This window comes from Panthera onca, chromosome B4, assembly GCF_046562875.1.
Source record: "Panthera onca isolate mPanOnc1 chromosome B4, mPanOnc1 haplotype 2, whole genome shotgun sequence".
NCBI classification, from domain to species: Eukaryota; Metazoa; Chordata; class Mammalia; order Carnivora; family Felidae; genus Panthera; species Panthera onca.
Window position 1 is genome coordinate 44,031,908 of NC_138345.1, and position 13,431 is coordinate 44,045,338.

Sequence of the window (13,431 nt, forward strand, 5' to 3'; positions counted from 1 at the left end):
GAACATGAGTGGGGAAGAGGCAGAGAGGGAGAGAGAGAGAATCCCAAGCAGGCTCCACACACAGAATGGAGCCCGATGAGGGGCTCGATCCTATGATCCTGGGATTATGACCTAAGCTGAAATCAAGTGTCAGATGCTCAACTGACTGAACCACTGTGCAGTCCAAGGGTTCAAATTTTGGGCTCGACATCTCGGTTGCCATCTCCACCAGACCAAGGCCGTGCCATGTCAGGGAGACTGGGGGACAAAATTTCCTACTGGTTTGAATGTGGCTTTTCCTTGATTGGGCATTCTGTTGGCGGCTGTGGGTCTTTGACTGTTTCCCAGAGCACCTACAAAGTTATTTTAGCCAGTCTATAACCATTCTTTTCATTTATTTTTATGGGGAAAACTAGAGCCTGGAACTTTCTAGCTGGCTATTTTGTTGACATCACTCCAACTCTTTCCCATTTTTTATGAGGTATATGTTTTGTATCTGTCACCAAAATACTTTTTAAATCTTCACTTCCTCTACCTTACATTACAAGTATTTTTATGGTTGTAGAGAGACAAACTTATTAACTTGCTGGATGACTTAGTGAATTTAGCTCAGGTAGATGGTCCCTGCCATGCTCATTGCCTCTATAAACATATGAATCCTGAGGAAATCAGGAGTCCTTCCCTGCTATGCAGTCAATAGTGTGTTCAGTTATGCTCAGCCCAAGCTCATCTTTCTTTGGTCTGGCCAAAGTCTGTGGTACCATGTGTTACCCTTGGTTTTCTTGTGCTTGGTTTCATGTGTCATTTGTGATATTTGTCCTATCACTAGACAGTTTGTCCCCATTACTGGACATAAACTATTTTTTCCCAAGATAATAACCTTTTGAAAGTGGAGCAAATTGTGTCCAGCCACTTTGGGGTGAGAAGCATCTTCTTTTGAGGGAACAATGGTGGGAAGATTCAGCCTAAATAAGACAGTTGATGATAAAGTGATAATGGGGATTATCTCTGGGGACTACAGAATCCTGGTGCTGTGGATTTATTGAAAATAGAAAGTAAGGTAATAAATACGCTTGAAATATCAGCTATTGAAACAGTTGGAAGAATCAATTACAGTAAGACCTTGGTTTGCGAGCCTAATTCATTCCAGAAACATGCTTGTGATTCAAAGCCTTGTATAGCAAAGCCAGTTTCAAGAACCATTGGCTCAGTTGTGATCATGTGACATTTGGCATTACATGCTACTTGCCTTGCAAGACATTGCTTGTTGATCAAGTAAAATTGATTAGAAATGTTTGCTCGTCTTGCAGAACATTCACAGCACAGGTTATTCGCAATCCAAGGTTTTACTGTACTACCTTCCACATGGAGACAAACTAGATTTTGCAGAAACAGATATGTCTCAAGGGGAGGCAACAGGGCAAAAGAGACCTTTGAAATTTATTTTAGGCCTTCAGTTGAGACTGAATAGCATAAAGATGAAGTGTCTTAATATGGTTTCCTCACAAAACCACATGACTATTTTTCTAGAAAAAGAGATTAAAACGAATGTCATGGGTTACCAAACTATGTGTATATATATATATATATATATATATATATATATATATATATGTATGTATCTCAGAGTGCCCTGGGATAAATGATTCAGTAAGAACAAAAAGAAGTCAAGGAAACCTAAATAGTTTTCAGGAAAAGGCCCCATGGACAGAGGTAAATAAACAGTCTGTGAGCCAGACTAGTTGACAACAAAAGGGAAACATAAGAAAATTGTGACTCAGAGGCCCTTGAAGATGCTTTCAGTTTAACGTTTAGCATCATTCATTCTCATTCTCCAATATCCACCCTCAGTACTTTATGGGCCCCTGGATACCCTGAAAGGACCCAAGAAATAAGGCTGAAGTGCTTGTTTGAACTCCTGCATCTTTGTCTAAAAATGTATCAGAAACTTTAATCTGATATGAATCTGATATTAATCATATGCAAAATCTCTTCCTTTACTGACTTCCCTGAATATAATTCTAATGAAGTTATTCCATTAAATTATTATTCCATTAATTGAGATATATTCCTTCACTATATTCATAGTTACATAATATTTTGTTGTTTTAGTGGTTATCCTGAAAATCCCAACATGCGTCCTTGGCTTATTAATGTCCAATATGAATAGTTGCTTTACCTCTTCCTGGACATTGTAATAAACTTAGGGCCTTTCAACTCTTTTTATCCCCCTTTTGGTTTAATTGCTACACATACAGTGTACTGTAATTTTACGCAATTTTAAACCATAGACTTTAATATTATGGTTTTATACAATCACTGTTTTGACCTATACCCACATGAACCTATTTCATTGGCCTTTATCTTGAATCTTTGAGGTTCCATCTGGAATAATTTTCTTACACCTAACGAACATTATAGTTTATATCCTTAGTGCAGACCTAGGGTAATAAATTCTTTTTTTCTCTATGTATCTTTAATTATCTTCTTTTCACCTATGAAATATGACTATGCGCTCACATGATTCTTTTTTTTTAATGTTTATTTATTTTTGAGAGAGAGAGAGAGAGAGAGAGAGAGAGAGAGAATGGCAGGGGAGGGGCAGAGAGAGGAGTCACAGAATCTGAAGCAGGCTCCAAGCTCTGAGCTGTCAGCACAGAGCCTGACACGGGGCTTGAACTCACGGACTGTGAGATCATGAGCTGAAGTCGGATGCTTAACCAACTGAGACACCCAGGCACACCAACACTCGTATGATTCTTATATATTTAACATATTTTCTCTGGGAATATAATTTTAGTATGACAATTGTCTTTTAGTAAATATATGGCTTTCATGTTTTCTTTGTCTTTTTATAGGTTAGCGATCAATTGCTCGTTTGAAGGTAAATTCTGTTCTTCTCTGACTGCCTTTCAACTTTTTTCCCCTGGTTTTGGTTTTCAGCAATTCACATGATACACATAACTCGGTTTTCACTTTGTTCACCCTCCTGAGGTTCATTAGGCTTTGTCCGTATGTCACTTGATGGCCTCTGTCAGTTCTGGAACATTCCCAGACGTGATCTCTTCCATGCTAAGTTACGGGTAAACTGTGATTTACAAAAAGCAAACTGTGAGGCAATAGACCATTAGGAGACATTACCTTAGCAAACTCATTAATCTTTACATACGTTTGGTTTTACATGCTTTTCCTAAAAGATGCGCTGACGATCTGCATATACACGTTTGGTGTAAAGCATGGTGTGTGGAGGAGGGGAGAGCCATGCCCTTGGGGAAGGCTTCCAGGTGTGCCTTGTCCAAAATCACTCAAAGTCGAGTTCCGGCCTCAGGAGGAAAGAGTGTTGCGGTTCCGAGAGTGCCTTCCAAGAGCGCCGTATAGAAACTGTCAGCGTGGGGGCGCCTGGGTGGCTCAGTCAGTTAAGCGTCGACAGGTCACGATCTCACGGTCCATGAGTTCGAGCCCCGCGTCAGGCTCTGTGCTGACAGCTCAGAGCCTGGAGCCCACTTCAGATTCTGTGTCTCCCTCTCTCTCTGACCCCCCACCCCCATTCATGCTCTGTCTCTCTCTGTCTCAAAAATAAATAAACATTAGAAAAAAAAATTAAAAAAAAAATTAAAAAAGAAACTGTCAGCATGTAGGCCACAAATTTACCACCACAGATATCGATTGAAGTCTTTATTAAAGGCAGTAACAACTTGAAGGCAGGGCAAAAGGAGACACGATGTAAAGGCAACAACCGCATATTAGAGGAGAATAAAAAATAAAGGAGACCTGTGTTCTTTAGGTTCGCTAGAGTCTACTAGGGGGAGAATCCCTTCTACGAGGCCTTTTGACTTCAAAATTCCAAAGAATAATTAGCCTGAAAATGTCACTCCTCAGGAGCTGCTGTTATGATATTTTATTCTTGAAAGTTCTTTTTCTTATTTGTTCCTTTCTGAAAGATAACATACAGGGGAGAAAAATGTAAATCTGCTTGTTTGAGCGACTCTGCCTGTTGCCAACAAAAGTGATAGTCTTCCAACTTGCTTCAATATGATTTACTGTTCCGGGGTTAGCATCGCCTAATGATAATGCTCATGATCTCCAGAGTAAAACTATCATGGCTTACATCTTGTTTCTAATTCTTACTTGCTACATAATCTTGGAAATTTTTCTCATCCTCTCTGGGCCTCATGAATATGACAACAGCAATGATAGCACTGTCTCATAGGATTATTGGGGCCATACATGCTTTAATATATGTAATCACTCAACTATTACTAGGAATATTAGGAGCAATCAATAAATATGAGCTATTTGTGAGCAGACTCCCTTTAGTTTGTATGTCTTATGTGATCCCCTCCACCCCTTTATTTACTAAATAATTTTTGTACATCAGTACATAGTTTGATATGCAAATATATTTAAAGTTTTAAAATCACAGAATCATCTTCAGTCCATTTTTTAATGTTTTCAGTTTGATTGAGATCTCCTCTTATAATATGTTGAGTCTGGCATGCTTGAAAGAACACAAGATATTAAAAAGTCTATTTATAGTTATCTTCTGCTTAAGAAAACATGAGAATGAATATCATGCCATACATTTCCGCCTCTTCCTTGCTATTTGTCTGGATAAGATTGGTGCTCAACGTTCCAGAACAATTTCCTTGCTGCCAAGATGGTATTTTCAGCAGAAGTAAAATACCAATTGTCTTCAGAGAAAGACAGTTACCTTGACAAGCAAAAAATACAGGCACGAAGATAACATTATCACCCATGCTCCCTGAATGGATTGTAATTTTTGCATTATTGTTTTCAATTATCCTCCTTAATTTCAAGAGTTAGCGGAGATTTTTTTTTCTGGTAAGTACGCCATAGCGATCTAACTTTGATCTGATATTTATTAATTGTGCACGTGCATCTAGATTTAAACAGCTCTACATGATGCCAAGATTCCCATTGCAATCTGATACATACATACCTCTGCTTTGCTATATGACTTTGCAATGTGCAGTTTCGTTTTCATATGATATCAGAACCTCTTCCAGACAACGAGCTGAAATTCATAAAATTGGCAAAGGAAAATATATTTTAAGACTATTATCATTTTCAAACAGGGTCGCGAATGCACGAGAAACCTAACATGTCTTCAATACAACTTCTCCATTCATTTTTTATGGCCAGCTGAGGAATGAATTGTAAATTATCATCGGCAAGTAACTGATACTAAAGTATGGACTTTTAGGGGTGCCTGGGTGGCTCAGTTAGGTAAGCAACTGACTTGAGGTCGGCTCACGTCACGGTCTTGCAGTTCCTGAGATCGAGACTTGCGTCTGGCTGTTCGCTTATAGCGTGGAGCCTGCTTGGAATTCTCTGTTTCTGCTCCTCCCCTGCTCAGCCTTGCTCTCTCGCTCTCAAGTAGGTAACTAAACTTTTTGTTTTTAAGTATGAACTTTTACTTTTAACAGATATTTCTGAGTTAATGACTGGTGCTTTGATAATTGTAAGTTTAGACATCGGATTGATGCCATTCTAAGCACTTAGCAAACCTGGGCAGTCAGGATACAATGACTAAGCCGTGTTCAAAGCAAACACCTTCGACATGGTACATATCCTGTCAATTACAAACTACTGTCTATTCTCTCTCTCCATTGCTCTATATAGCTGTTCTCTTCTTTACCGTACAATAATCTTTTTTTCCTATTCAGATTTTCATATTGAGCTATTATATATATATAATTATTTTATATATATATATAAATATATATATAAATATATATAAATATATATAATATTATATAATATATAATATTATATATTATATAATATAATATATAATATATATTATAATATAAATATAATAATATATTTTTAATATAAATATAAATTATAATCTAATATATAATATATAATAATTATATAATATAAATATATATAATTATTTTTATATTGAGCTATTATAATATTCCACACGGTCTCTATCTCTGCTTCAAGTATCTGACTCTTGATCTTGGCTCAGGTCATGATTTCACGGTTCTGAAACTGAGTCCCCTGTCCACCCTGACAGCGTGGAACCTGCTTGGGATTTTCTCTCCTCTCCTTCTACCCCTCCCCGCCTTTCTCTCTCTCTCTCCCTCAAAATAAATAAATAAACTTAAAAAAAAATGAGTGAATGGAATGTTCCTAGCTTAAATTCATTTTAGTCTGAATGGCTTATGGTTACTTCTAAGAGATTTTGAAAACTTCACACATATTGTAGAGAAAATCTTTCTGCATGCCTGCTTTACCAAGATTTGATCCCAGTTCAGTTACAAAATCATGAAGCTTGTTGGACATAGGATTTTGACTTGGTCCAGCGCAGACTCATATCACCATGACTTTAAGTTCTCTGGACCGTATCACTCCAGCCTGAATCCCAAAAGTATTGCTGGACTCATGGGAATCAATGTAATAAATATTATTGGGTCATTCCATCATCATACCACGTAGAGTATTGAAGTTGAATATTTTTGTTGTACTAATGGTAAAGAAGAAATCATTAGCATCAGCTTTCCATTCCCTCAAACTTCTGTCTTCCATATTTGTTTCCTGAACTGGATTATTCCATATTTTAAACATATTCTCCTGTGAAGGATGCTGCTAATCACTGATTTGATGTTAGTTGAATACAGACCTACAACTTTTCTATCTTGTTTAAAATGAGAAGTCACATGATTAAGCTAAATTTTAACATATCATTGAATAAGCAAACCATGCTTAACTAAATTTTCTGCCAAGCACCTTCTTGTTTGTTTGCAAAGTTTCCCCTCCATTTCTGTCGTATGTTTATTCCTGCCTTGTTCATTTATACTAAAGCCTTAATACCCAGGAAGATCTTCCTTCTGATGGGTAATTCACAGATAAGATTAGCTATTTGACATAAGAAAACACTTTTACTGGTTCAACTGCTTCTCTCTTCTCTCTTATTAAGACAAAGTTTGCTACTAGTAAAACAGAAGAAAAAGCTTGTGATTTCTAGGAGATTTCACCAATTTATTTTATTTATTTCATTCACAAGTATTCTATACGTAAATTATATTGGTGTTTTCATGACTTTTCCAGGGCATGGTAATCAAAATTCTATGTGTAATTGATACAAAGCACAGTTTGGTCCTCGCAATAAACTAGTCTTCGGTACTTAGTGATAATTTTAAAATAGGCTGTAACAGTACAGTCTCATACAGGAGTACCCATCAGAATCGTAGGTTATACTTTATTTTGATATTTACTACTAGGTCTACCATATACAAATACAGCTTCTTTATTTCTAGAATATAATGCTTTTTAAGAATTATTTTCTCTTTTACACAAATAATACGTGAATTTATTTATTTTACAAAAAAAAAAAAGGGTGTATACACTGTAAAAAGTAGCACAGATTCCCTTTCGTAGTCCCTCCAATGCCACTTACTCCAGCAAAGAGAATTGCTGTAAATAGCTTTATATATATATCCTTCTGGTTGTTTTCAAATTATTTTCATGTCTACATACTCTTTATGTTACCATCTTCCATATTAACAGGTTATTGCTCACTTTTATGGTAACAATTGTTTCCATATTAACAGATGATTATATTTCTGGCTTCTTATGTGAATTTATATATGTGTATGTATTTGTATGTATATACATATAATTCATCCTTATTTTTTTAAAGAAACTTGATAATCTGATACATCAAATGGGTATGATAGTGTTCGCTGTCCATATATTAACCCAAACCTATTGTTATTTAACATCTGTCATTTGAAGAGCCTACTATATTCCATGGATATATACCACAGATACTATCATGCATATAATTTTATTATTAGGTTGTTGCTTCTTATTTTGATATATTTATTTTTTTTACTAGTACTATAATGTTACTTAGACTTTATAGCTTTATAGACTAGTTTGACACCTGACAAGGCTAGATACATGCTTCTCTTGCCAATGTATTTCCGTATGTATTGTGTTAATCTCATACATTTTTGCTTCTACGTATAATTTATAATTAATTTATTTATCATGAAAATATACTTGCATTGGAATCACATAAATCTTAGATGAATTTAGGAGAGTATTATCATCTTCACAGTATTAGTCTTCCTACAAAGGTACATTTACTAATGCTTTTCTTTATGCTTTTTAATGAAGTGGTATAATCTCTTTCATATAAGCCATATACATTTTTAGGTGTATGGATTTATTTAATCAGAAATATTCACTAAGTACCTATAATGTGTTAACATAGTACTCAAAAGCAAAGGATAAAATGTAGAGAAAATACAGACATGAGCTCTGTTCTACTGAAGCTAACAATCTAGTGGGAAAGACAGACATTCAATAAATAACTACACAGATATACAGGTAAGACTATGAAAGATGCTACAAATGAGTGGTATGTAAGATACTGTAATAAAGTTGGCCTAATTATAAAAGAAAATTTATTATTCTGAGATAATTGGTTACTCTTGGATTACCCCGTCCCCGCCTGCCCCCCTCACCCCAAAAAAAACCAACCTGTAGCAGTAAGGGGGCTTAAGATAAAATGGAATAGTTTATGCATATCCTCTGTAATTGGAAGGATCTTCGATAAAGTTACAATTCATATCAATTTGCCCAGAGAAGTCCTGATTCATGTTTGTTGTCCCAGAATAATTATTAACAGCATCTGCTCCCATTCTTAAAATTATCCCTATCTGTATGATGATAACTTTAATCAGGAGTCATTTAGTGAACTGTGGAGCCTAGAGAGTGAGAAAGTATGTGGTACTCGCTGGGGTAGAGATCCACGGATAGAGTAAGAAAGGACTTTATAAACCAGGTTAAGGGTTTTTCAATTATATTGCACTTAAGGTTTTAAGAAGCTAACAGTAAAAATAGGATGAGTTTATAAAACGTACATTTTGAGGAGGTTACTCTGGAAATTAGAAGAAGTCATGAGTGAATGTGATTAGATCGCTTGGGGGCTAGTAATGTAGAAAGAGAGGAGGGAGAGGGAGTGAGGGAGACAGAGGTAGTTTTGGGTGAGATAGGTAGTGATGCCATTGTAGACAAGTGTGTAGTTCACTAAGTTGAGATAATTAAGTGGCAGTGTCACTAAACATCGAGTGCTGAGAAAGGCCAACAATATTAAAGCATCTGACTTTTTCCTTGACGTTGGTAAGAATCAAGGCTGGGAAGATAGAGCCTGTTTGGAAATATAGTGTGGTAGGCTATTTTATTTATTTATTTATGTCATTAAAAAATTTTTTTTAATGTTTATTTATTTTTGAGACAGAGAGACACAGCATGAGCAGGGAAGGGGCAGAGAGAGAGGGAGACACAGAATGTGAAGCAGGCTCCAGGCTCTGAGCTGTCAGCACAGAGCCTGATGCGGGGCTCGAAGTCACGAACTGTGAGATCATGACCTGAGCCGAAGTCGGACGCTTAACGGACTGAGCCACCCAGGTGCCCCGTGGTAGGCTATTTTAAAAAAGACACCTCAGAAGAAATGATAGAAAGAGATTTAAATAAGGACCGAGACAGTGGATGTTAACTCTTGCTGGTATACACGGTAACACTACGTTAACGTTGTATCAAGTTTCCTCATTGAAGTGTTCTTTTATTGTGATTTTTGTCAATAGATTTTCTTGTAGTATGGGGGCAAGAAAACACATCATCTGCAGATAATTTTGGTATTTAATTGGTAACATTTACATTATACCTAAATAGGTGTTTCTGCATGATTGGTCTTCTTTTGCCAGGACATCCAGAGAAATGTTGAGCAATAGTAGTTCTATGAGTCATGCTTGTCTTCCCGATTCTATTGCAAATGAGTCTAATTTCTCCTTCTGAAAAATGTTATTTGCTGAAGATCCTTATAAACCAAGTTAAATATAATTCCTTCTACTTGTAGTTATTTCTTTTTCTCCTCAATATGACAAATCTTTTGATAAATGTACAAACCCATCCCTGATTTTAACCAGAATTTGGTCACTGCGTAGTATCCTTTTAGTATAAGTTACTATGTTAGCTCTTGTATGTAGGATTTTCTTTCTATGTTTGTAAAGGGTACTGTCCTAAAATATCTTCCTGAATGTGCTATGCTTCTCTTCCTGATTTGGGTGAAAATTTTCTTTTTTGCTAGTTTACAAGCACTTTGTTTAGAAGTTAGATTAGTTACTAAGATTATTTTCAAGTTCATCCTTAGAAAATTATCAGTCAGGTATCTATTTGGAGGTACATCTTTGATTAATTTATTTACCCATAGAACATAGAATATAGTTCTAGAATATAGTTATTTTATTCAGTTCCTCTACATTGTCTTGAGTCTTTTTATCACCATGTGTTTTTGCAGCAAATTGTACATTCAGACAAGTTTTTAAATGTTTATTATTAAAAAGTATACATTCTGCTCTATTCTGAAACAATTCACTTTGAGATTACAGTTGCTTTCGATGTAATTATTGGTTTTGAATAAATGTATTTGATAGGCATTTTGAGTTGTTGTTTTCTCTAACTTACATCTAATTTATTTTATTTCCTAATTTGATTAAAATTTTCACATTTCTGGTCTGCTAGCAGTACTGTTGTATAGATTTACTCTTTTAAAAGATACATATATAATATATATATATTTAAAAGCTATATATATATATTATAATGTAATGACATTGACTTCAAAAAATGTGTAAGTTCAGCCCAATATCCTGATCATTTTGCTTTATTTTTTGATGAATACCTACACACCATCGTTTCTTTCCTATGTTAAATTCTCTTTCAAATTACTTGACCTGATGCCCTTACAGTTCATTTTTAATTGCCTTGACAGATAAAATTCTATAGCTATTTTCACTTTTTATTACATCTCACAGTTGGTGAATCTAATGTCAATAACAATATGAAGACTATAATTTAAACATTAGCAGAATAATGCTATTATTTCCCATTCTTATTAAAATACCCAGCTATCCACTGACATCTTTGATAAGATCACTTGGGCCTTTGCTATTGATAATTCAATAAATTACTGAATTGATAAAGTACTCTTACATATTAAAATATATAACATAGTAAAATACCTTCAGGAAATTCTTGCCATCAGTTTAAAGGCCTTTAAAAATTATATTCTAGTAATTTCAAACAAATTAATAAAAATGATTCTGAAACATACTTACCCTTAGCTGTCATCACCGCAGCTAATACCAGAAAAATTAAATAAATGAAGACAAATAACATTGCAACAAGGCACCATGTAGTTTCTGTCCAAAGAGAGAGAAGTAAGCTACAATGATGATCAATGGAAACAAGATTCTGTAACCAGAAAGAATTTTGGTCAGGAATATTCAATTCACTTGACTTGGACTGAAATTGAAGTTTATAAGAGCACCGCATTGTGGAAAACTATTTCCCAGCCTGAGAGGGGAACTCCCCAAATTATTTTACAGATTTTGGTACAGCGAGGAATGTATGTATGTATGTATGTATGTATGTATTTATATTTATGTAGGAACAAGTTGTGGACTAACAAGTTGCACTATTAAAGAAGTCTTTTAAAGACTACAGAAGAGTACTTCAGAAATCTTACTAGGGATTTTATTCATCACCCCACCCCAATTTTATTTTTTATATTTATTTATATTTTATATTTTAAATTTATTTTTGCCCCAATGTAAGTCTTGAACTTATGATCCGAGATCAAGACATGAGCTGAGATCAAGAGTCTGGCACTTAACCGAGTGAGAAATCCAGGCCCCTCCCTACCCAAAGTTTTTAAAAAATGACTTCTTTCCCTTTGTAGTAGAACGAGGTTAAGAATAAAACTCCTACGTTAGCTGTTGGCCTGGACGGAGATATCTCACAAGCTCTATTTTGTTTATAGAAATACTATAAAAGGAACACTGCAAGAAAATCGGGAAGATATATATTCTATGGCTATGGTACATCATTCTAAGCCTTTGTGGTCATCATCGGTTCATTATTGTTTGGTCTTAATGTAACACTTCTGGTCACTAGGACCATTTAAAACGTGTTGATGTGAGAGATGAATTCTGATTCAGAGGTTTTTCCAGGATGATTTGTTTTATGATTGATTCATTAAAATATTCAAGCAAAAAGGAAAATCTAGAATTTTAAATGGTTTTTTTTTTTTTTGGTTTTGTTTTTACCATTTGTCTTCAAATTCCTGGTTGTTTTTCTCTTCTCAACATTTGAAGGTCTATAAGCTTTGACATCTGAGTAAGTTACACTTTGGTCACAAAACCCTAGAAAATATGCAAGAAAAATGCATAAAGACTGTTTGTATGTAAACATATAGCTGAAAATATGCCAAAAATTATTAACAAAATTTGCCCTGTTTTATGCTTAGGAGAAAGTTTTAAAATTGGCTTAATCATGTAACTGCTTTGTGAGCTATGACAAGTTCTTTTTCCTTTGTTATGTCTTAGTTTCTTTATAAAATAAGGCTAACAGCAGTATTCATTCACAGGTATATTGCAGAGATTAAGTTAGTGTATATAAAGTCAACAGCATAGTGTCTGGAACAATAATCATTTAATAGGTCTTATTGTAGAAGTCGTAATAGTAAGAATACAATGGGCAATAGCATCAGGAGTAACACTGGTTGCAGAAGATACGGTAGAAATATAAAACTTAATTGAAATGTCTATCTTGCCCCTTCCTATACTTGCGTTTAATCTTAATGAAAAGAGCATGAAAAAAAACTCATCTAATTCTCATTAAGGAGATGAATTCTCTTAGCAGTATATTGTATGTACTCCTTCAGTGCACCAGCCGCCAAGTCAGTAACATTTTTCTACCTCTCACCCCCTAGCAAATATTGACTTACTAAATGATGATTGTCTGAAATTTAAATCATCTCCAATTAGAAAATCTGAAGTTGATTCATATAGAGAAAGATTTTCAACTCTTCATCTGAAAGTCTCTGGCTAGGAACTTTGTTGTTTATAGTATTACTTTCTCATTAAATAAAGGGATTACTTAGCAATAACAGCCGTATCTGATTTTACCTGTATTTATTTCATCAAAGTCCAGTGGCCAAGGATGATCTTCATCAAGACAGGGGCTGGACTGTGCCGATGTCTCTGGTTCCATAGTTTAGGTTAGATTGCATGGGTCAGATGATGAGCAGAGGATGAGAATGAGACAGAATCCAGAAAACAGATCTCTTAATATTGCATCATCAAACAGGATGTTTACTCAAAGCTTGATATGTAAACTACTTTCTCCACTTAAGAAAATAAAGGCAGTGTAGTCCAGTCCCCATGGATTAAATTTGTTATTCTTCTATGCATAATGAAGTACTTCCTTGTAATTTTATTCTTTTAAATTATTTTATTATTATTTGTATTGTGAAGCACTTCTTTATTCCCAAAGATAACGTTTAAAGTTCTATCAACCATAATAATTTCTTCTCTGCCTTATTTTTCAAAAACAATGGATAAACAATAA

At 34.9% G+C, this 13,431-nt stretch overlaps 1 protein-coding gene across 2 annotated transcripts; it reads right to left on the minus strand.

Moving 5' to 3' along the window:
- Positions 1–3,641: 3,641 nt before the first annotated feature.
- On the minus strand, positions 3,642–13,226 carry LOC132694728 (uncharacterized). 2 transcript variants are annotated; one of them, XM_060658402.3, is made up of 5 exons: positions 12,990–13,219; positions 12,129–12,224; positions 11,139–11,222; positions 4,940–5,014; positions 3,642–3,913 (listed from the first exon to the last, which is right to left on the minus strand). In XM_060658402.3, exons 1-4 carry the CDS (start codon positions 13,072–13,074, stop codon positions 4,950–4,952), a joined length of 330 nt encoding a protein of 109 aa, XP_060514385.1. In that variant the 5' UTR covers positions 13,075–13,219; the 3' UTR covers positions 3,642–3,913; positions 4,940–4,949. The 2 variants fall into 2 exon arrangements, with proteins under 2 accessions (XP_060514385.1, XP_078306221.1); XM_078450095.2 differs by lacking the exon at positions 11,139–11,222 and having other exon boundaries at positions 12,990–13,226.
- Between the last annotated feature and the right edge of the window lie 205 nt (positions 13,227–13,431).

Excerpts from the sequence above, each read along its gene's own strand:
- LOC132694728 (XM_060658402.3), bottom strand. The coding sequence starts at position 13,074 with ATGGAACCAGAGACATCGGCACAGTCCAGCCCCTGTCTTGATGAAGAT. Across the intron at positions 11,223-12,128 it reads CAGGAATTTGAAGACAAATG|AAACTACATGGTGCCTTGTT; the intron begins GTAAAAACAAAA and ends CTCTTTGGACAG. Across the intron at positions 5,015-11,138 it reads TGCGGTGATGACAGCTAAGG|CTCGTTGTCTGGAAGAGGTT; the intron begins GTAAGTATGTTT and ends TATGAATTTCAG.